General features: G+C 36.8%; 1 protein-coding gene across 1 annotated transcript; it reads right to left on the bottom strand.

Annotated features, from left to right (window-relative positions):
• Positions 1-606: 606 nt before the first annotated feature.
• LOC123556290 (uncharacterized) lies at positions 607-25,190 on the bottom strand. Its single transcript, XM_045346890.2, has 11 exons — positions 25,034-25,190; positions 24,189-24,413; positions 23,347-23,513; positions 18,285-18,535; positions 14,780-14,922; positions 12,998-13,189; positions 8,211-8,294; positions 6,797-7,204; positions 5,296-5,487; positions 4,351-4,498; positions 607-2,778 (listed from the first exon to the last, which is right to left on the bottom strand). Exons 2-11 carry the CDS (start codon positions 24,297-24,299, stop codon positions 2,645-2,647), a joined length of 1,830 nt encoding a protein of 609 aa, XP_045202825.2. The 5' UTR covers positions 24,300-24,413; positions 25,034-25,190; the 3' UTR covers positions 607-2,644.
• Between the last annotated feature and the right edge of the window lie 268 nt (positions 25,191-25,458).

Below are 25,458 nucleotides of genomic sequence, written 5' to 3' on the forward strand. Positions count from 1 at the left end.
AGCTGATTTTTGTGCCCCCCATCGAAGGAGGGGTATATTTTTTGCAGATGGCTGTCAGTCTGTCTGTTGGTATGTAGACCAATCAGTTTCCGGATGATAAATCAAGAACGTTTGGGCCTAGGGTCATGAAAGTTGATAGTGAAGTTGATCATGACTAGCAGAGGTCAAAAGGTCAAGGTCACATTGAGCCAGAACAGTAAAGCTTTTGTTTTGCTTACAGTGAGCATATAATTTCTGTTCCTTTTGCAATTACAGGATGCATCAAGGGGGACATTTCCTGTTAGACGAGCTCTTGTATTTAAAAGCCAGCCAGACTTATAAAGAGGTACAATTTGTACTGTATATGATTAAAATCATTTATATCTGTCATCTATAGAATCTCTATGACTTGACTTCCCCTAGTTATCAACGAAGCAAACGTTTTAACTTTCAACAATGCTTCATAAAAGCCAAGTTAGAACTTATTGTCAATACAGACTCAGTTTTTCTATATGACCAAATACCGTTTGTTCTCGGATAATTCTGAATAATTGAACAAATAGAAGATATTACACAAGTGTCTTTTCATAATGGTTTGATTGATAATAAATTAACATTTGACAGCAGTTAGGATAATTTAACAAATTTATTGAAGCTAAATCATTATGAAATTATACAATAAATTATTCATATTACTGTAACAACAAAGAAAATAAAACTCTGGAAAATTACAGTGAAATGTGTAAAAGTCCTGATATTTCAAATGTAGATAATACACATTAATATGTATTTGACAAATAACAGCTTGTAAGACAATATATTCCACTGAAAGTAATATTAGATTTGTGTAATGCACTAAATCATATTAAAATCAATATAGAATATTACACGAGTGTCTTTTCATATTGAATTTATTAAACGAGTTGAATAAAATGATAAAATGCGAGGCTATGCCGAGAGTCACAAATGTAATATTCTTTTTATCACATGTAAGCCTTTCTTGTCGAAACATCAAAAAAATCGACTTTCTTTTACTATATAAACAAGACAATTTGACCGACGTAGCCTATACTATAAATGACGTCGACGTCAAAGCTTTATTACACTAGTGTATTATCATTTTTATTTAATGGCTTTATTACACTCCCGCGACGTCAAACATGTAATAAGAAATGTTATTAAATGTTTCTGACGCAGCCTAACGAGTTATGTAATATTTCAAGGCAATATGCATACATTCACCTAGTACTTATCATTTGTGAATTTTCATTAAATTCTGGCCAGGAACTTTGCAAAAATAAGGATGCAAAAAAATATAATTGAGCCGTGCCATGAGAAAACCAACGTAGTAGGTTTGCGACCAGCATTGATCCAGACCAGCCTGCGCGTGTATAAACAAAGACCTACTATTGGCGCCAAACAGTTTCATAATATTTGATATAAATTTTACAATAAAGAACATATTAGAATCGAAATAATTCATAGCAAAACAGTGCTTTATCACTATTTATACACTCGGGCGGTTATACGTCGTCCGAAATAATTTCAGTCGGGCGTTCTTAATTAAAATTAAGTTATTTCACGATAAGAACAAACGATAACACTAATGACAACTAGCGATCCATGCATTGATAATATTATATTGTTTATATGAAAAAATCAGGTACATTGATAGTTTCTTTCCGATCCTTAAAGTATAATTCTCGATTCAAAATACGTTATTTTATGGTAAGAACATACCGTTACTCTACAAACGATAGAGGTAAAGAGGAACTTTGTTATTGTGTGTCACGAAAACATCATGACGTCACTTCTGTTTACGGACGTTAATTTCCCGCGCTTTGTATAAGAAAGAGTCATAAAAAGAAAGCTTTATTTACTCTATTTTTTGTAAATTCCGGTATGCAAGTAAAATTATCTGTCAGAATAAAAAGCTCATATGTTTACGATATGCAAGAAAAAATATCACTCGTGTTCACGACAGATATTATTAATCTAAATTCTTGCATATTTTACAATTTATACATTATTGAAGACAATATTTTGACGTAAAAGAAAACATTTTAACATCACAGGTATGGGAAACATTAAGTGTTTAACCAAATTTGTACACAAATCTGAAATTTTGATATGGCACAAACAAAAATGACCATATATTCGGTGGAAAAATCTGAACATATTTTCAAAATATTTATGGTCCGTGACAATGCTCACTATTACAAACATTCTTATGTAATATAAATATGGCAACGAATGTCCAAATATCTGTAATTTAAACAATATTCAGTGACCTATTTTGATCAAAATAATAACTTAAAAATAAACTATATTCATTATACAAGGTAAACATTCAGGAGGCAAACTATGCATAATTTTGTCATTTATCAACAATTTGTACATTTTCAAACTGGTGTAGGCCATATAAGGCTTAAGTAAACCGTGTCCTTAGAGATATGCAAGCATACATACACACACTGACCTGATATCTTTTTTACCTTGTCTTGACAAATGCATACAAAAATAAAGATATAAATAATGTAGATAGCCCTACATCTAGCTGTATGACACAAGTGTCATGAGATAGGTAAACGGAACGGCCAAAGCGGAGGATATCCCACCAAAAGGTGTATCAATCACTTCGTCGTCCAGGTCTTCATAAACTCCATTATATTTTCCAGTTTCCGCATTTCGGAAAATGCTTTGGCACTTGTGGGAGGTCGGTTATATTGCCCACTTGAAAAAGTAAACCCATGCCAATACCAACATGAAACTCTATATGGCAGTGGAAGAACCAAAATCCTACAAACAAAAAGTAAATTTTAGATTATGTCATGTCATTGCAGATTATACTGCTTTGAAAAAACTTAATACTAAAATGCCACAATTTACACACGTAAATCGTGTAAACATGATAGGTAAGTGACAGCTGCAGCGTTATCTTGACAGGTTTCGAGGTCGTGTGCAGTAAGGGGGTCCGCAAAACAAAGTTTTCAACATTTTTTTCTTTACTTGACAACGTAAAAATTACAGACACGTTTTACTGTGTGCAAATACTGTAAAAGGCGCCGCCTGATTTCCAATGAAATTTTATCTGCGTCTGTCTCATTCGCATTTTATTCGTTTAAAGTTATTCACAATTGATATAATGATCGCGAAAACTATTTTCTGTTTAGGGCAAAGTATATATTTATTTTGTAGACATTAATTAAGTGTGTCTAACCATTTTTTATTACCGGATTTGTTTTATTACTAGACACACGCTTAGGGATAAACGTTCATTTCGATCCAGCAGCTGGCTTGATAAGACGTTTTACTTTGATACAACAAATAATGGCTGACTTCTGGCCGGTCATACAGCACATACTACGAACTAGCTATTTAAACATGGAGTCACGTAATAATGTGTGTTTACATAGCCTTCTGCTGAACATTGCCAATTATAAAATTAGCTGTCAGCATTTATTTAATTGATGCAAGTGTTCGAAGCTTGTCTTCAAGAATATAATACCGTTTACAGAAACAATTTAAAGAGAAGGAATACCTAATTATAAGTTTTGATTTTGTATATACGCAGTTATCAAACAAAAAAATACGACAGAGTAACGACGAATGAGTTTTAAGATTTAAGACATTTACTAAAATCGATTTGATACTTTTAAAAGTAAGAACATATAGTAGACAATCGTAGACTGAGGCAGCCATTTTACTGTGTTTATGACGTCATTTACACTCTGCCAAGTAATTCATTCAAACAGCTTTTAAAATTGATTAATTTCTATAGCAGCTTGCTTTAAAGATAGATAGATAGATAGATAGATAGATTTCAACATAAAATGTACAATTTACATGGCGACTTATAATTAAAACATACAATCAAACAATATACAAACATGTATGAATTAATATAGCCATGTCAATCAACATTATATGTTAAGGATAACACAAAAAGAGTTAAAATAAACTCTTATTTCCATTGTGGTCCTTAAGATATAGTATGACATAGGAAGAATAATTTATCATAGTAAAAAAAATAAAATAAAAGAAATATAAAATAATATAATATAATAAAGATGTAAAGCATGATTTCTTTCAATCTAGTTGAAAAATCTGTTTAATCCAGGAGTACAGTTCAATCACGGACTAAAAATGGCTGCAATTCTTATCAAATCTTTTTTATCAATTACACATTGTTTCCACTGTTTTGATTGTTGTTAGCAAACCGTTCAGACAGAATTAACGCTGAAGCAAAGAATTTCCCTTAAAGTTGTAAATGAGCAAAGCGATAAGCACGTTTTCGTGTATTCTTTTGCAGTTTTGAATGTTTTAAGGCCATTTTAAAAAATAAATGTAACAAGGACATTTAATAAATACCAGGATTATTTGCATGGAAACGCAATATTGTGTAACCGCCATCAGGTATCGTGACTGTATCCTTGGCTACGGGATCTGCAAGATTTCTGTGTAACTTCCCTTGGCCATCTAGTTGTTTTACTCTATCCAATGTCACAGTTTCTCCTAACTTCAGATGTCACATAAAAGAAATTTAGATAGCGTTTTTCTCTTGTGTGTTCTAAATTTTTGTTAACTAGCATGTATATACTTCTGACATTTTAAAACAAAAACAAAATAGTCAAATGTGCATTAACACGCGGACTGCACCTAAGTGATACAAACATCTGATACCTTATATTTAAGACTATCATACATTTTAGATTACTACATACGTCTATAAATCTTGGTTTGCTCACATTTCAGGACTAAAAACATTTAATGTCAATATTTACATGTTATAATATACTAAGAAATATGCATAAATTCTGCAGCGAAGTTAATGTGTGACTTTGTATGTTCACAAGCCCATATTTCTCAACGCAAAATCTTAAGAGTAGTTTTATTACAAACTCTGATTAGTATAACTTTATTTAACGACACAATTTTGAACATATGGCAACTTTTCCAGCGTCATACGCTCCTATTATTGTGCATCGGCGACACCTAGGAAGAACCACCGACCTTCCATTAGGTAACTAGATACTTAACACACACGAAGTAACTGTTATACCACAAGAAAACTCAGATCGTTGAGGGTTAATGATTCGGATTCTTTCGCGGAAGAATACTTCGTTCATTATGTTGACGAGTAATTGTGTATGTTCTGGTAACCTATGATTTTCAACAACGTTTGCGCCTGAATTTCCAAAGGAGAAAAAATACATAAATCTTTCTTTAATTATATTACTGAAAAGAGTATACTATAAATGTTTTACCCTTTCATCATAAATGTAATAGATTTTATGTTATTCTATGTAAACCTACTTTGTCCATTCCAACAACGTAGTATTTGTGGCCGTGTAGATGCATGGGATGGTTAGCATTGTAAGTTTCACCTTCGTCTAAAATCACTAATTCTACGACATCATTTAACCCCACCTGCAGCAGGTAAACACACTCGCAGTACACTTCTGTGCAGTTCCGAGACCCATTTGTTTCGTGGTTACAAAATATTTCCTCGAAATGAATAGAAAAATAAAAGTACATAAAGTGTACATCGCGAAACTCTTTTACGGATATTGACCGGTTGAGATAAGTGAACCACGTTAAGGGTAAAAGATGGATCATCGTCTAAATTATATATTTCATATTGAGAGTAAAACGGGCATTAAACATATTCAGAACAAGTGGAATTTGCACATCATTTCAAACGCATCTTCTACGCTTTACTGCTTTCAAAACTGCTTTGTTTACTTGTTTTCATTAAAGTGACACTCTAACAATTCTATAAAAAATAAGATACAATAGTTTCTTGCATAGCCCTCGACTCTTTGCAAAACTGCTTACAAGTACGAGAAACCTTTTCGATTTTGTTCAGTAATTATATATATTAGCACTGGCCTTCATGATCAACAATTAGGTAAAATTTGTCGTCTTATCGGTAAAATTATCCCCCTTGAAATCACCTGGCAGTGCGATATCGATTTTTATCTGGTTGATATTTTCCAATAGAAACAAAGAAGGAAATAAAGTTTGAACAAATATTGTTTTAATTAGAATGAACACACAATATTTATTATCCTATTGAAGTGTTCGTCATTCTTTTCTCTTTACAAAGATATAAAAAATATTTATCTAAAATAAAGAATTAATGCTTCCCTTGGCGATTAAAAAACATCACTGTCAGTCTCTGTTTACGGCATATAGTTACTGAATAAAATAAGCAAAAACCTGTGATACGTATATTATTCTTTTCCCTGTAGCCACTTTATTCATATTTTGAGAATATTTATTATTCTATTGAAGTATTCTACAGACATTAAACTTTTTATATATGTTTTTATTTTGAAATTATTTTAATGTCTTCTTGCTTCCCTAGACGTTTAAAAGTTGGTGATTTTTGTATTATTTCTTTATTTGCCGTGTCCGTGGTATTTCCGGACGTGTGCGGAAACGCACGAACTCGCCCGAAGTTTAGCTGCCGATGATACAGAAAATAAAATAGTTACAACATAGTATTAAGTGATAATAACAGTGCGGGAATAATTTCAGTTATATTAAGGCGAACCATAGTTTTTGGGAATTACAAGCTTTCCGCAAAATAAATGTTACAGAGAAAGATGCTGACGTATCATGTTAATAAATAAAAAAATATAAGACATGATGCACGTTGCAACTATATATATTTCTTTCTAAACCACTGTCTCGTATTTTAAAGATCGTTTAATAATACTTATACCCCTTAGTTTAAGTTTTAACCATAAATACAACAATGTCAAATAGTGATATTATACCCATATGGCAAAAATATATTTAAATATATTACCTCATCCAAGTCTTGTAGCTGGGTAAGTGGTGGTGAAGGGGGTAAAATCAATGATACATGATTAATCTGGGGAACGTATAGGTGCATTGACTCATTCAAGGCTGAAAGTGGATAATACATCTCATCATGGAAGTGGTAGTCGTCAATCTTGTTAAAATCCATGGCCAGGTAGAACTTCTTGTCAGGAATAGGTTTCAGTGCGTCCGAGTTGTTGAACTTCTTGTCAGGAATAGGTTTCAGTGCGTCCGAGTTGTTGAACTTCTTGTCAGGAATAGGTTTCAGTGCGTCCGTGTTGTTGAACTTCTTGTCAGGAATAGCTTTCAGTGCATCCGTGTTGTTGACAGGTGATCTAAGCTCCGTCACCGGTATATGCGTGCCGTCTCCTTTCCGGTTCCACGGGTTCAGTTTCTTGAAGAGTGTGAAATATATTTGCAATCGGCATAACATAATAAATTGCTTGAAAAATTTGCCTTAATTATTCGTTTATGTTTAATTTTCAGACGCTTGCATTATCCAGACGAATATGCTACCCCACACTTATCCCCACTTTATGTTTTATAGTAATTTACGCAAATTACATAATATTAATAAATATTTCATAGTCTATATATGGTAATTTGAATGTTTCGTATTTCTTTTACAAATAACAAAATGCTCCTTTCTTCTTATAAAATTAGTTACCTATGAAGTGTTATATATCTTTAGAAAGATTGAACATTGATCATTTTAATCTGTAAACAAAACGTATTTAAAAAAGACACAGTTCAAATTTAGCGGCAATCGAAATGCAGATATAAGCATAGAATTAACAGGTGCAATACAATATAAGAAATCTTCATTTTTATATGGACTGTTACGAAATTTAGCGGAAAACCACTTCACTGACGTTGAAAACGAAGTCAATATAGTTCTATTCAGACAGTTCGCAAAGACCTTTAAAACTGTAGAAATGCATTTAGTAAGAAGGGGTAGGAGTTTAATTGTGTAATCTATTTCAAATGTCGTTCGGTAACTTAGTTATCTACAAAAGAACAGATTTCATTGATTTGTACGAGGATGTATTTATTTCATTTTTTAGTTTGTCCATGTATTGTTGCTCACAGACGGTAGGGTTGCAAATCACTTATTACTTTTCAGTCAGTAAAGAAATTGCATTTTGTGTGGATTTTACAACCAGCAACGTGTGTTACCATCCATCTCTGGCAGTGATTTAAGCACTTATTTATTATTATGACAAGCCAACGCACTGACGTTATTGACGGTTGTAGAACAGCATTGAACATACTTGGGTCTTACAGTGAAGCTTTCTTTCACATACGCAAGAATTTTATTATGAACCGAAGATGCATCAAATAATGAAGCATTTTTTTTATATTTACTTTGATGGTTAATTAGAATATCTATAGATATATACCTTCCCACTTCTGTCTCCATCCAGCCACGACGTGCCTTCAACCGGATTTTTTTCTGGTGCACCCTCATAGCGTAAAACAGCAACCTAGGTAAACAGTATGGTATAGCAACATTTTTTCAAAACAGCTTCTCACAAAAGCAGCTTCTTACATTACCGTAGCAATTATTTCTCTGACAAAACCAGAATTTTTAAACACTAGGCGTGTATACATGGAATGAATATGAGCACAGTACGAAAATTTAGTAAATAAATCTGTGATAGTCATAGTAGATAAACAGGGTGAGATAAAACGTTAAAATAGATGTAGTAAACGGACTGGTTTTGCTGACATTAATTCTATGAAGAAAAAGGACGATTATTTATAGATCACTTCAATTAAGTTCTTGTTTTCACTTATCTATAACCTATACTTAGTGTTTAAGGACATAAGGAAGTCAAAAAACATGAAACTGTTAATAAAATGATCAAAGGTTTTAACTAGTCAAAGAAAATGTAAGATACTCCGACTGCAAAATGTTCGCTGTTAGCACTCACAAGACATCAAACGTACCTGTTTCGCATGTTTCGCCTTGCAGTGAGCTAAACCTCGAACTCGTATCGCCAGATGTCATACGTACCTGTTTAGCATGTTCTGACTGGCAGTCGGCTAAATTGGGGTCTCAAGTACTCGCCAGACGTCAGACGTACATGTTTAGCATGTCATGGCTCGCAATTGGCTAAACCTCGAACTCAAGTACTCACCAAACATCATACGTACCTGTTCAGCATGTTCTGGCTCGCAGTGGGCTAAACCTCGGACTCAAGTACTCGTCAGACGCCATACGTACCTGTTTGGCATGTTCTGGCTCGCAGTGGGTTAAACCTCGGACTCAAGGACTCCTCAGACGTCATTCGTACCTGTTTGGCATGTTCTGACTCGCAGTGGGCTAAACCTCGGACTCAAGTACTCACCAGACGTCATTCGTACCTGTTAAGCATGTTCTGGCTCGCAGTGGGTTAAACCTCGGACTCAAGTACTCACCAGACGTCATTCGTACCTGTTTGGCATGTTCTGACTCGCAGTGGGCTAAACCTCGGACTCAAGTACTCACCAGACGTCATTCGTACCTGTTTAGCATGTTCTGGCTCGCAGTGGGCTAAACCTCGGACTCAAGTACTCACCAGACGTCATACGTACCTGTTTAGCATGTTCTAGCTCGCAGTGGTTTAAACCTCGGACTCAAGTATTCACCAGACGTCATTCGTACCTGTTTGGCATGTTCTGACTCGCAGTGGGCTAAACCTCGGACTCAAGGACTCACCAGACGTCATTCGTACCTGTTTGGCATGTTCTGGCTCGCAGTGGGCTAAACCTCGGACACAATTACTCACCAAACGTCATTCGTACCTGTTTGGCATGTTCTGGCTCGCAGTGGGTTAAACCTCGGACTCAAGTACTCACCAGACGTCATTCGTACCTGTTTGGCATGTTCTGGCTCGCAGTGGGCTAAACCTCGGACACAATTACTCACCAGACGTCATTCGTACCTGTTTGGCATGTTCTGGCTGGCAGTGGGTTAAACCTCGGACTCAAGGACTCACCAGACGTCATTCGTACCTGTTTGGCATGTTCTGGCTCGCAGTGGGCTAAACCTCGGACACAATTACTCACCAGACGTCATTCGTACCTGTTTGGCATGTATGTTCTGGCTCGCAGTGGGTTAAACCTCGGACTCAAGTACTCACCAGACGTCAGTCGTACCTGTTTAGCATGTTCTGGCTCGCTGTGGTTCAGCATGTTCTGGCTCACAGTGGGCTAAACCTCGGACTCAAGTACTCACCAGACGTCATATGTACCTGTTCAGCATGTTCTGGCTCGCAGTGGGCTAAACCTCGGACTCAAGTACTCACCAGATGTCATTCGTACCTGTTTAGCATGTTCTGGCTCGGTTTGGGCTAAACCTCGGACTCAAGTACTCACCAGACGTCATATGTACCTGTTCAGCATGTTCTGGCTCGCAGTGGGCTAAACCTCGGACTCAAGTACTCACCAGATGTCATTCGTACCTGTTTAGCATGTTCTGGCTCGAAGTGGGCTAAACCTCGGACTCAAGTACTCACCAGACGTCATATGTACCTGTTCGGCATGTTCTGGCTCGCAGTGGGCTAAACCTCGGACTCAAGTACTCACCAGACGTCATACGTACCTGTTTGACATGTTCTGGCTCGCAGTAGGCTAAACCTCGGACTCAAGTACTCACCAGACGTCATATGGCTAAACCTCGGACTCAAGTACTCACCAGACATCATACGTACCTGTTTGGCTTGTTCTGGCTCGCAGTGGGCTAAACCTCGGACTCAACTACTCACCAGACGTCATATGTACCTGTTGGGCATGTTCTGGCTCGCAGTGGGCTAAACCTCGGACTCAAGTACTCACCAGACGTCATATGTACCTGTTGGGCATGTTCTGGCTCGCAGTGGGCTAAACGGAGGCCTCAAGTACTCACCAGATGTCATTCGTACCTGTTCAGCATGTTCTGGCTCGCAGTGGGCAAAACCTCGGACTCAAGTATCACCAGACGTCATATGTACCTATTCAGCATGTTCTGGCTCGCAGTGGGCTAAACGGAGGCCTCAAGTACTCGCCAGACGCCATTCGTACCTGTTCAGCATGTTCTGGCTCTCATCAGTGGGCTAAACCTCGGACTCAAGTATAAACAGACGTCATATGTACCTGTTCAGCATGTTCTGGCTCGCAGTGGGCTAAACCTCGGACTCAAGTACTCGCCAGACGCCATTCGTACCTGTTTAGCATGTTCTGGCTCGCAGTGGGCTAAACCTTCAACTCAAGTACTCACCAGATGTCATTCGTACCTGTTTGGCATGTTCTGGCTCGCAGTGGGTTAAACCTTGGACTCAAGTACTCGCCAGACGCCATTCGTACCTGTTCGGCATGTTCTGGCTCGCAGTGGATTAAACCTCGGACTCAAGTACTCGCCAGACGCCATTCGTACCTGTTCGGCATATTCTGGCTCGCAGTGGGCTAAACCTCGGACTCAAGTACTCGCCAGACGCCATTCGTACCTGTTTGGCATGTTCTGGCTCGCAGTGGGTTAAACCTTGGACTCAAGTACTCACCAGACGTCAGTCGTACCTGTTTAGCATGTTCTGGCTCGCAGTGGGTCAGCATGTTCTGGCTCGCAGTGGGCTAAACCTTGGACTCAAGTACTCACCAGACGCCATTCGTACCTGTTCAGCATGTTCTGGCTCGCAGTGGGTTAAACCTCGGACTCAAGTTCTCACCAGACGTCATACGTACCTGTTTAGCATGTTCTGGCTCGCAGCGGGTTAAACTATGGACTCAAGTACTCACCAGACGTCATTCGTACTGTTTAGCATGTTCTGGTTCGCAGTGGCTTAAACCTCGGACTCAAGTACTCACCAGACGTCATACGTACCTGTTTAGCATGTTCTGGCTCGCAGTGGGTTAAACCTCGGACTCAAGTACTCGCCAGACGCCATTCGTACCTGTTCGGCATGTTCTGGCTCGCAGTGGGTTAAACCTCGGACTCAAGTACTCGCCAGACGCCATTCGTACCTGTTTAGCATGTTCTGGCTCGCAGTGGGTTAAACCTCGGACTCAAGTACTCGCCAGACGCCATTCGTACCTGTTCGGCATGTTCTGGCTCGCAGTGGGCTAAACCTCGGACTCAAGTACTCGCCAGACGCCATTCGTACCTGTTTGGCATGTTCTGGCTCGCAGTGGGTTAAACCTCGGACTCAAGTACTCACCAGACGTCAGTCGTACCTGTTTAGCATGTTCTGGCTCGCAGTGGGTCAGCATGTTCTGGCTCGCAGTGGGCTAAACCTTGGACTCAAGTACTCACCAGACGTCATTCGTACCTGTTCAGCATGTTCTGGCTCGCAGTGGGTTAAACCTCGGACTCAAGTACTCACCAGACGTCATTCTTACCTGTTTAGCATGTTCTGGCTCGCAGTGGGTTAAACTATGGACTCAAGTACTCACCAGACGTCATTCGTACTGTTTAGCATGTTCTGGTTCGCAGTGGCTTAAACCTCGGACTCAAGTACTCACCAGACGTCATACGTACCTGTTTAGCATGTTCTGGCTCGCAGTGAGTTAAACCCCGGACTCAAGTACTCACCAGACGTCATTCGTACCTGTTTAGCATGTTCTGGCTCGCAGTGGGCTAAACCTTGGACTCAAGTACTCACCAGACGTCATATGTACCTGTTTGGCATGTTCTGGCTCGCAGTGGGCTAAACCTCGGACTCAAGTACTCACCAGACGTCATATGTACCTGTTTAGCATGTTCTGGCTCGCAGTGGGCTAAACCTCGGACTCAAGTACTCGCCAGACGTCATTCGTACCTGTTTGGCATGTTCTGGCTCGCAGTGGGTTAAACCTCGGACTCAAGTACTCACCAGACGTCATTCGTACCTGTTTAGCATGTTCCGGCTCGCAGTGGGTTAAACCTCGGACTCAAGTACTCACCAGACATTATACGTACCTGTTTAGCATGTTCTGGCTCACAGTCGGCTAAACCCTTCACACAAGTACTCGCCAGACGTCATATGTACCTGTTGGGCCTGTTCTGGCTCGCAGTGAGCTAAAACCTGGACTCAAGTACTCACCAGAAGTCATACATACCTGTTCAGCACAATCTGGCTCGCAGTGGGCTAAATTAAGTAATGACCAAACATCAAACGTATTTCATTTAGCATGGTTTGGCCCACTGTCGGCTAAACCTTGGACTCGAGTGCTCATCAGACGTCATACGTACCTGTTTAGCATGTTCTGGCTCGCAGTCGGCTAAACCCCGGACTCGGATCCAATAGTTTCCGACAGTGTTGCTAGCATTTAACACAAAGTCATATCTCTCTCCGGCGAAGATGTTGAACGATTCAACGTCTATCTTTTCAAAAGCGTTTCCATCCGATGCTATCATCGTCAAGGTATGATTATCTACGGAAATCTAAAGAAAAACGAAAACAATTCAATCATTAATCTTTGTTCATATCTTCAGGGTTATATGCAAAATGGACATAGAGCTAGACAAACGTGCTAATATACCAACCGAATACCGACCAGAGTAGCAGTTAAAATGGCCCAGTCGTAGTGTCACGTTTTGGCCTCCACGTATATCTACGTTGGGAAACGTGGCTACAACGTGAGTCAACGTAGATCAACATGGTTGAAACGTGATCAAAGTGACACAACGCGAACTTGAAATTTTAATTTCGGGCATGTTTAAAATTCGATGCCGTTTTCCAACCACGTACTACAACACGGCAACAACGTGGCAAGAACGAAGTACAGCATAGTATAACGTAGCAAAAACGTAACAGAACGTGAACATAGCGTGTTCGGTTGGTAATATTGCCCCAGCCAATGTGTCACGTTTTGGCTACGACATACAGCTACGTTGGTAATTTAGGTCAGCCAGCCAGCCAGTGCGTGACGCGTTTAAGCTGCACATGGTTGCAGTGTGGCGGAATCGAGGCATAATGAAGCACAACGTAGGACAACTTGGCGATTACGAGGCGACAGCATCGCGCGAACGTGGCTAGCTCGTAGTGACAACTTGGCATATCGTGGCACCCGGTGGAAATTTCCAGAAATATGGATGTCAGAAACGGGGCAAAACGGCGCGGCGTGACACTATGACTGTGGCATAAGGCAATTCTGACTATACACGTAATTATTATCTTTGGATATAATATTATATACTTTCATCTTGTAAAGCAGTTAACACATAAAGAATATACTCCATGTTCTAAAGTGACAGACGCTTCTTGTAGTTCACAGATGCATGAAAATATGAAGTATGAATTTGTAAGAATGGCAAATGTATCGCCAAGTGAAGCCAGCTAAAGTTGTTTTTTTTTTCTTTTTTCTTTTCCATTCAGATGACGAGCTTGTCATTAGGTGATAAGCAATTCTCTTAATATGCCAGGAAGACACACTTGACACATATTACTAACTATGTCTATTGCAAACTACATATCCATGCGTTTTAAAATGTCTATTCTTGCCGAATTACAACCGAAGCGAGTGAAAATACGTCACGGTATGGACTTGATTATTTCGATACAGAACAGTGGCATTTCTCTATCTAATCTGTCCACGTGTAAAACGTACCGTTCCCTTAATTATGAGACAATGAAGTTTCTAACACAAGAAAAAAGACAGTAAAAACTGTACAAAGCATATTCTGTTTCGATTTGACACCGTACTAGCGGTACTTCCGTAAAACTTGACGAACAGTCTTCCAGACGTAAGATAAATAAAATATTGAGAAAAGATGAGGAACTCTTTAAATGTCAAGAACTTTGGATTGCAATATATAAATAGCCGAGTAGCTGCGAAGGCAAGTATTTATACATTTTCGTTTGACCTGAATAAGTTACAGCTCCATTTTTTACCTGATAAAAGGGTGATTGCAAGTTTGTCATACTGAATGGAAATACATTTCGTTAGCCGTACTCTTGCATCACCGTTGAATCTGGCCAAAAATGTTTGAACGAGCGGAATACATGATAAAACGATATGAAATAATACGAACTTGTTTAGGGCAATTGAGGACGCCATTGCTGATTATCCTGAAACGATATCTCTGTCCTCTTCTCACGTGAAATACTTCGACTGGCGTATAGTTTCTCGAAGTGTTGCCATGACGCTTAGAAACTTGCTTATAAACGCCCTTGCCTAAAATATTTTGTGTGATAACATTACCAAATACAGCACATGGTGTTAAATCGGTGAAGTTTTTTTTATCATATCTAACACAGGAAGTTTGAAAAGAACTACAAGACAATTGGCACGTCAGCCACACATCTCGCCTTCTTTGCAAATTAAGTGTCCTTCAAAAATCCTGAAGGCGGTACTATTCAGTGACATAATGAATTAGTATTTTGCTCGTAGTCTATACAATTTTGCACAGTTTTTCAGTCAAATATAGTAGTTTACATTGTTATTTACTTTAACCTTCTATAATGCGTACAAACATGATAGGGGACAACCATATCTTTGACGGTCACAGCGTATCTTCAATCTTCTAAAGGTATCAGCAAAGTAATCTTTAAGTTCATATAATGAAAAGAAGTTCTATCGTTAATTGACCTTTCATATTTTCGTTTCATTCTTTCCAAAGTTCACCTTGTTCAAACAGCTTATGAAACGAAAAACATAAAAAAGTGTCATTGACCGTTGTTACAGTTTGGAATATCCAGCTACAATGTTACTCTTTAGGCGTTAACGCGGCTCTACCGAGTAACAAGACCCTACCGAGTTTTTTGCAAAAAACAGTTACCCGAGAGCCATGAAAAATAAACTGAAACGAATGACTTTCTTTAAAGCGTTATTTTCGAATTGCAGCGTATTCTTGCATAAAAACTACTTTTTTTTACTGGATCCGCCCATGTATAAACGGGAGAAAAATCGTGTGCAAACAAGGCAATTCACGTGCTGTTAATACATGATTTTTATTTTTGAAATGCTTTGCCAGGGACGTATGTATGTATTTCTGCGCAGACTGATATTTGGCATTTGCATCTTGTTTCTTCCATAATAACCTCTTCTTGTAGCATTATAGATACAATGTAATTCATAGTATGTTTAGCTGTATCAGTTTCGAAACCCAAACGTACCGCCCCCATCAATGTACGCACTAGCTTCTCTTAGAGTTTACTCCCTTTACAAAGTGTCTGTTCAGTTATTGTAAATAACTGTGAATAAATAAGTATCGCGTGTAACTTGTGCTATTTTCCGTTTTTAGGTATTATATTAATGATTTTTGTTAGTATCAGTCGGTTTGTTTTTACCTGATTTTTCGCAGAATACATATAATAAACATCGAAAGCTAGTCACTAGCTTCGTACTCATCCGTACTCTGTTTGTTCGTACTCAAAATAATTCGAATGTAAAGTTGTTATTCTTAAAATAATTGTGTTCCTGTTTATCAAATTTTTAAGTTATATGCAAAATTATGTGTAATGTAACGTTTGTAATAACTAAAAATAAAAATAAGATGCTCAAAAACCTTCAAATCACGCTTTTAGTAGTGTTGTTGTTATGTGTGCCCCGGTTATGGATATTTAAAACATGTTTACCGTATCCAAGAACAACCAGAATGGTAAATGAATAATGTACCGGAATCGTCAAGTCATCACATATGAAAACAATGCATTTAGTCGTCGTGTAATGTTTTTTTTTTATGCAAGAATAGTGACAATACATGTTTGTTTTGTGTAGTAACGCCTGCAGAAGCCCTTGGGATATGTTTGTGACCGAGACCGAAGGTCTCGCGGGCTTCTGCAGACGTTAATACACAAAAAAACGTGTATTATCCCTACATTAAAACCAGAAATAGCCCGCCCGCTAAGCTTAATAGATACAGCACAGATCTACGGATCGAGGGGTCGTAAGTTCGATCTCTGAGCGGAGCACATGTTCTCCGTGACGATTTGATAAAAGACATTGTGTCTGAAATCATTTGTCCTCCACCTCTGATTCATTTGGGAAAGTTGGCAGTTTCTTGATCAGAACAGGTTTGTACTTGTACAGAATCCAGGAACACTGGTTAGGTTAAGTGCCCGCCTTTCTGTTGAAAAATTTGCATTAAACCCAAAACAAACAAACAATGGCTTCACTACACCGCAACGAGTTACAGTTTGTATGTGTCAGTCGATACGAAGAAAACTGTTTAGATCATCAAACCACTTTACCCCTGCATTGTCATTTATCTAGTGCATGTTCCTTGTGACATGACTTTAAAAGGGTTTCTTTCTTCTTGACATGCAGCTTAGATAGATACCTCATGATATGCAATGCTGACGTGCAGTTTTGAGATAATCTGCAGATAGGCACGTATCTGGATATGACACATTTATCAAAAAAACAACAAAAAAAAAAAAACAACCAAATAGTCAAGGTTGTATCTCTTCGCAAGATTTTTACCATCAGACTTTGAGCTCAAAACCTAATCTAATCAGTATATACATGTACCCAAGGTTTGACAGAATCGTTTAAACTATTGATAAGCTTTTGTGCAGCTCTAGGTATCAGTTTGTCTTTCCGTGCATATCATTGCATAGGCCTACTATTTCCTTTTTTTAAAACCACTAAAAGACACATGAGGATACTTATAACTTTACATTCCACAATTTATGTCACGACATAAATAATATGATACCTTATAACCTGATATAATTTTATATGCCGATCAAATATCAAAAATTGGAAATCAGTATTTTGTGCTTGTCTTCAGTAAGGAAAATAATATCAACTCTGCAGCTAAACTTCTTGTATTTCCATAACAAAATTCTACTGCGTGGCTTACGATGTAGAATACTATAATTTTCTACTGCCTGACAGTTTCTTCGGTGCGTACAGACGTCGTGAGAGAGTTTTTGATAAACAACAACTGTCCAGAACTCATTAAATTACTTTTTAGGATGATGGTGGTCACGCACATTGCTTCGGTCGTTTTAAGCTACACACCGCAGGGCCCTTTTTTACTTTTATGTACAATTACAACCAACTGAAAGAGAGTTTGAAACAAGTGACTCAAAGCTGGAACTTTGTACCTTCAACTCATATCTTTTATACGTGAAGAAGTTTTAATATGTCATACCAATCCAACATGCTAGTTAACCTTTAGCCTGCTGGCGGCAAGTGAGTCTGCCTTTGCGACCAGTGTAGACCAAGATCAGCCTGCACGTCTGTGCAGGCTGATCATGGTCTGCACTGTTCGCTATTCAGTCAGTAAAGTTTTAGTGAATTCCCCTTCAAATAATGAATGGAATTGCCCAACTTTAAAATGAATGATGGAACGGTCCATTTTAGAAAATTAGCAGACTAAAAGTTAAGCAGAAAGAGAACAAGACTTCAAAACCAAGAGGTCATGGAATCACACCCATATCGAGGCTTTCGTTGTTCTCCGCTTTTTATTCATGTCTCTTTCATATAAAGACAATTCTCATACTTACGACGACAGTCGTAATATCATTAAAGAATATGAAAGACATACATAACATTGTCACACAACAAACATTTATACTAAAACCTACCATTTATTAGAATAGATTTCGGCCTATTATCTCCCCCTGCGTGGTGATGACGGGCAAATTTATTTTCAGTCAGTTCTCCTAACCAGTCATTTACTATAACCGTGTGCTCGGGAAGATCGTGCTCATAAAGTCCAAGATGCGGCTCAAACTCGTCTGCTTGGCGGACAATAAAGGCGCCAAAAATACCATCAGAACGCTGGAGCCCGGAATGAGCGTGCCATAAATGGGTTCCTGCATTAGTCGCGTTGAATCTGCAGAAATTTAGAAATATTATGCCTTTCCTTTAGTGGCAGGTTAGAGGGTTAGTTAAGATTTTATACCTTTAAAATTACAGGTTAAGTGCCAGATTTTGTTCTAAACACATTTTAAAACTAATTTAATGTATATATACTACAGATATTTCAAACCTTAACAAGGGGGGTATTCGATCTACTCCTTACCACCGAAACAAAATGGCGGCCAAAACTGAAAATGTGAGTTTTTCTTACTTTTTTTCTTTTTCAAGGATATCTAGACAATAACACATGTCTATCAACCTCCTCCACTGTTTTCTCTATCAACCGCTACCTTTCACTTTGGAAACAGTGCTGTAATTTGTCTGGAATGCTGGTCATGAGATTCGAATCGATGGAAAATCCTCCGTTAAACACGGGATAAGGAATAGTGCGATTAGCAAAAATGGTCTTTTTTCCTAATATACCGCAGGTTGTAAGCTATTTTTCTGATTGGAAGGAATATTTCCACATACTTATCTAATACTGTTCATTTTGTGCAGATCACAGTTCGTATTTTCAAAAAAAAAACACAATTTTTGTCCGATGGTAAGGAACAGTGTGCGAAAATCAGAGGATAAGGTGCAGTGCAATTTTTTTCAAACGGATTTTACAGTTTTCTTTCATCGTTTCTGAGATAACCAGTTTACATTTCTCTACCATGTAATAATTGAAGGGGTCGGATTGAGGAGTAGAACAGTAACATAATCCCCGAATGAACATATTACCAGACAAGATATGTCAGTAGGTAAGCACACTTGACTTTTTCAGTGATTGTCGATTAAACAAAACTGTTGTTCTCTGTTCTACGTGGTGTCTTATATCACTTTTGCCCTAGATATTTGGCCAATCAAACATTTTATAGGAACTTATATTTGGCCATTCAAATATAATAGGTCGGGACCCAATTAAACCGAATTTTCCATTGGTTAAATATACCAAAGAACAATTTCTCTTCAGAAGATATATATACTAAAAAGTTTGTTTCTACTTCAGAACTTTTCACGAAATATAAACAACAACGATTTTCTGGAAATTACAAATCGGTTAGGTCTCTTGGTAGACTTTTATGATTATTCATGCGGCCAAGAACCGTTGCTTTTTATTTCACAATCTCATTTGCATATTTAAAGTAACTCTGATCTCTTACTGTAATTCGTGTAGAAATTAATACTAGTAGCAATTTTCAGTTGCTGTGCATTTCCATGTGTAAAATGAATGATATTTCCGCAAAGTTTTTGGTTGTCGTCTTTTGAAATTATAAACCAGGCATTTGGACAGGACAATGTCTATTCTGTATGCTAAAAATACGATAATCCAATTACTTGAAAGATTTCAAGTAGGATGTCTCGTTACCCGCCTGCATGAAAAAGTGAAAAATGTAAACATTTCATAAACATGGCTATAAATATGGGGACTGGGATTTCAGTCTTATTTAAAAATGCAAAGGAATTATTCACCAAAAATCACTAGTGAGGCGCATGTTTTATTTTACTGTTTACTATCTTATTCCCCAAATCAAAGGAAGAGTAATTCGTCTCCTGTCATATTAGCACTAAGCTTGTTTGATTTTATACCGAATCTTTGACTGTTACCTTTGTCTGTGTCTTTATGAAGCTTCAAACTACGAAAAACCCAATACTACGCTACTGTCGCCAGCTCATTTTTATGTTTAAGAACGTTCTTGTAGTTAAAATTCATCAGTAGTCAATGAAATCACATATTTTTATGAAGTAACATAGGAAGTAATTTTATAATCAAAATAGATACAAATTTTTCCTGATCCTTTGGTATCAGTCATCATTTAAAAATAATGCCAAAAAATATGATAATGCTTTGCCGTTTCTGGGTGGAATAAACATTCACACATTTTGTTTGTAAATTATATAATTTTTATGCTTGCTCATTCATGCTGTTAATTGGGTTACATTTATACCATTTCGCGGGGAAAACCTTACCAAAGCGTATATAACAGATTGTACATCCGTTACCGTATTGTAGAAATATCAAATTAATTTAATTCATTTTTAATGCTCTTAAGACGAAGTTCATTGTCATATCTGATAGCTGATTACCTTTAGGCAACAAATATCTATAAATGAATTCTTTATGAGCATCAAAAAAGGAAAATGATACATACGTGATCGATAATAACGTTCTGAAATATTAAAACTAACCCCTACGTCAGATAATCAACAGTGACGCGGGTTTCTGTTTACAAGTTTTTAGGTCGCCAACTTTTAATTTTAAATAACCTTATATCACGTACACATTGAAAAACAAATTCATTTTTGAGAATTGTATGCTATAGATATGATAAGAGAATAATATCACCCGTAATAATTTTATATCTAATATTTTTTAAATATAGAATTTTTTATTTTTTTCAATAAAATCATTACATGTATATTAATGTATATAAAAGTAAAGATACAGTGTTTACGGTGATACATACGTATCCAATAGTAACGTATGTATAATTTCAAATAAAAACATTTCTTTTTTTGGTGGCATTGTAATGTAGTAATACAATTATTTGAATATCATGTCGGATATAATTACAGGATATGAATAGATAGGAAAGTATTTTGTATTATGTTCAAAACGGGTGCCATTATTTATCCCAAATTTGATTTGACATGTAATTCAATTTCCATAGATTGTAATTCATTTACTCAATACTAATGCTTCGATTCAGTCGTACAGGATGGATTTTATACCCTTTCGTAGAATTTAAACGATTACAAAGATATTCTACTTTTGTACAGCAGGAGGTTAATGCCAGTGTAATTGTGCAAGTAACGTATGTATTGCTTTGAAAAAAAGTATTTGTTGTCGCGATATTGATTCTTTTTTTCTGCAATTCAATGATATGCATAACTCCCTTTGATAGTGATTAAAATCTTAAAACCTTTCCTTTATTTGTTTTGGACAAAATACTAGAAATTTAGGACGTACATAAATTTCAGGGCAGTATCATAGAGACTGAATTAATGAGAATACACTATTGCCCCTAAACAGTAATACAAAATTTAATGTGATCGAAACATATTCAAAGGGCATATAAAAGATTATAATTAAATAACAAAAGTGGTATCGGTAAATACATTGTATATGCATAATTTACTTAATGGTAATACGGTTACTTGAGCATACTCATCGATTTTGTTTTTATGTATGATGAAAATATGATAGAATGTTCTCAAAGTTTTTAGAATGACTGTAAATATTCCAGGACTTTTCTTCAGACAAAACTATTGTTGTATTACGTTTAAATTACATAGAAAAAAAGAAAAAAACTGCTTTAGTTCAATCTGAATGTTTAAATAAAAATTTTATTTCAATTCATCTTGTTAGTTTGATATATGAAGCCGGAAAAATAAATGCGTTTGTATAATGGTATGTACCTGAAATGCTGGTTATTTTAGTATTCCCACTAAACATACCGACACAGTCAAACCGCGCAACTGTTTCCCCAAAACAGTTTGTTTTTTAAACACTGGTGTAGTTACGTATGTATTTTGAAAACCCCCAAGGAAAAGTGGTGATGTTTTTTAATGTATCATAACTTTCTTAGAGAAAATTTTCATGGTTTTTTTTTTTTGTGTGTTTAATCTAGGTATGTTTTATTTGGAAATGAAAACACCCACTTGTATACCTCAAAATTATTTTTTTTCAGACTTTTTACGACCTATATACGCCTTATTAGTAATTTTGGGTGAATTACTTCCCAAAAAAACTTTTTAAAATGTTGAATTATTATATACCATTAGGAGAAATTTTTTTGAATCTGGAAAATAGGGTAGTCCTTTTAAAAAAAAGATGTCGCAGTAAATGTTTTCAAATATAATAGTAAGATTTAGATTCGTTATTTATTAAAGCTTTTGGAACTAGATGTGTTGATAAACGTATTTTATGTATGCTTTCATCCGAAATTAAAAATGTATGCTTTAAAATATGGGAACTCCAAAAACATTAGAAGCATAAGCACCCTTGTCAAAAACAAATTGTAAAAGCACATGCGTAAACCTCCTATACCAAAAGAATTTACAGAGCAAGGGGTACTATATTAAATACTTGCTAAATTTTGGCTTTCAGTACATACGTGTTGATAGACAGGCGGATACCTTTTAAATCTAATACATTGAGCAAGAGATAGTTATAAATGATACAAAATTTTTATTTTAACAGAATTTTACTTTATTATTCTGAAAGGCGAGGAAAAAAGTCGCTTGAAGAATTGTGAATGCACCAAACCCTTATTTCGTACACTGTTCTTACATCAGACAAAACTGGTAATTTAAAAATTTCGATTTTAAACGGCTCCAGACTAACCATGAAGGAATATATTGATATTTTATTGTAAAAAATAGCTCCAGCTGTTTGAATAATTAGGAAAAAAGACTTTTTGCTATCGCACTATTCTTATCCGTGTTAACGGAGGATTTTCCATCGTTCAAATCCCATGACCGCATTCAGCAAATTACACACTGTTCCCAGTTAAAGGTACTGATATATAGGAAACAGTGGAGCAGGTTATAGCCATGTGTAATGGTCTAGAAATCCTTCAAAAGATAAAAGTAAGAAAAATCACTTTTCAGTTGGCCGCATTTTGTTCGGGGGTAAAGAGTAGATCGAATACCCCCCTTGCTTAACATATCTGGTAAAAAACATAAATGCATAAACGCCTTAGTTCCCATAAGCATGTAGACTAAAGTGTGCTTCATAATTTGTTGCTTCGGCTGTTCACTCACGAACAAACGGAAGTTAGTGTACGCTATATAGCTTACCTGTATTCAAACGACGTTCCAATCGGTATCGGACATTGTGTTACCATGCCAACACCGTCCATATGCGGGGAACCATTTTGCAGAACCCCGTGCCAGTGAATGCTGGTTCCTTCTCCTCCAATGAAGCCGTTTACAACATTCACTATGACTGTGTCGCCTTCACAAACCTTGATAATAGACATTATTTTGAAATCATTTGTTACGGTAAATTGTACGTCTTACACTACGAAATGGTAACGCTGAAACAGAAGAATAAGTCCGCTGTCTTTCACACCTCATTTACGTAACAACTAGAAATAAAGAGCAATATTTAAGTCACAGTTACTGGTTAGTTGGAAGCAGTCCTTATCAACAGAAAATAGTGCATGAACAGAAATAGGAAACTAAAGTTGAAAAAAAATATTAAAAAGTAATATTAATAATATAAAGTATCTAGTGATATCAAGGGCCAATTATTAGGTTATTAGCTTTGTATCGGGAAATATGCACTAGTTCTTCAGCGGAAATATTGCGCGTCTTTAGGGGCGCAATATTCTTCCGCTGAAGAACGAGTGCATATTTCCCGATGCAAAGATAATAACCTTTTTATTACATACGCATCTCACGTACAAATATAATGTAAATATCATAAATATGTTCAATAGCCTGAATAGGATTGACAATACTGAACTAAATAGAAAAGAAATAGTGCAACAACACACACTGAATTACGTCACGCACCCGATATGAAATTCAGGCGTCAGTGTATGGAAAAATATTGACGTTTCCGGTACCAGTGTAACTTAACGGGGAATAGAAACGAGTATGTAATAAAACAGTATATTTCTGTGATAGCTTCTTACATGTATTCCGGGTCCAGGCAACATTCTGTTCACCACGAGGACTCCACGCGGGACACCATCAGCCGGGATACAGTGAGGCCGGAAGGTCGGTTTTATTTGTCGGACAGTCATAACACGCCTTGGATAGAGTGAAATAGAGCTCCAAGTTAAACTCGTAAAAGCAGGTCTGTGGTCTGTTCGCAACACATGCTCTTCTGCATGGATGACTTGTGTATGTGTCTAAAACTAAAATCAAATGGATTATGTAAACTTCAAAAAAAAACTGCACAAAACTTACGACTTAAATATTTCAGGCTTTCTTGAGGTGTTTAAAGTACATCGACAAATCCCTCTAAACCGAACTTTCACTCTAGTCCGGAGACCAGCATGTTAACAAGTGCAGCAATCCGCACAAAAATATCTATAGGTATAGATCAAACATTAGCTGAACAAAATAAAATGTTCTAAGGAAGACCGTAGCCTGACATGCACAAGCAGGAAATATGTTATATGCAGGAAATGACAGTTTGTTGCAAGACCAATTAATATTTTGGAGACAGCTGTATTTCTTTTTCCAAAACACTACATAAACATTTCAACCTCCACAAAGTCTGCAGTAGGCAAATTGTAACCTTGTTTTGCCATTTAGCATTCTACCGTAAAAACGGCATTGAAGTTGTTTTTTTTTTCTCGATTAACGACGTTTTTGTATATTTTACGTTTTTAAAATACACTGGTAGAAAATGTCTGGGTATTTCTTGACGACCCCGTCCCTCCCAAACCTCTCCGCCACTTACACAAACCTCTCACCTCTATATTTTTTATTATATTAACATTTACATATTAAGGTTATAAAACAATCTTACCTCTGCTTTGGCAACTAGGCATCGTAAGAACGATAATAAATACATGCAAACTAGTGACTATTTCTCTCTTCATATTTGTTTCGTAACTCTTAGTCCGCCACTTTATATGATATCTTCTTCTAACAGCAACTCTAAAATAAATACCCGTTTACATTTAAACACAATGTTATAATCTGTCAGAACTGATTAGTGCCTGTCAAATCGTCACCTTTGCCATCGCCTGCATTGAACAAAAAAGATAACGCGAGCGTTAAATTTGCGAAAACAACTGACGTGTTTATACATCATTCTAACATGGTTCGATTTGATCTCCATTTAAACGAAGAAGGAAATCAAGCTCTGTACATTTAATTCTTCAGATTTTAAATTTCTAAAATCCATACTTCAATTTCTCTTTATTAAACGTTTAATTTTTAATTTCGACT

Source organism: Mercenaria mercenaria, chromosome 5, assembly GCF_021730395.1.
Source record: "Mercenaria mercenaria strain notata chromosome 5, MADL_Memer_1, whole genome shotgun sequence".
Classification (NCBI taxonomy): Eukaryota; Metazoa; Mollusca; class Bivalvia; order Venerida; family Veneridae; genus Mercenaria; species Mercenaria mercenaria.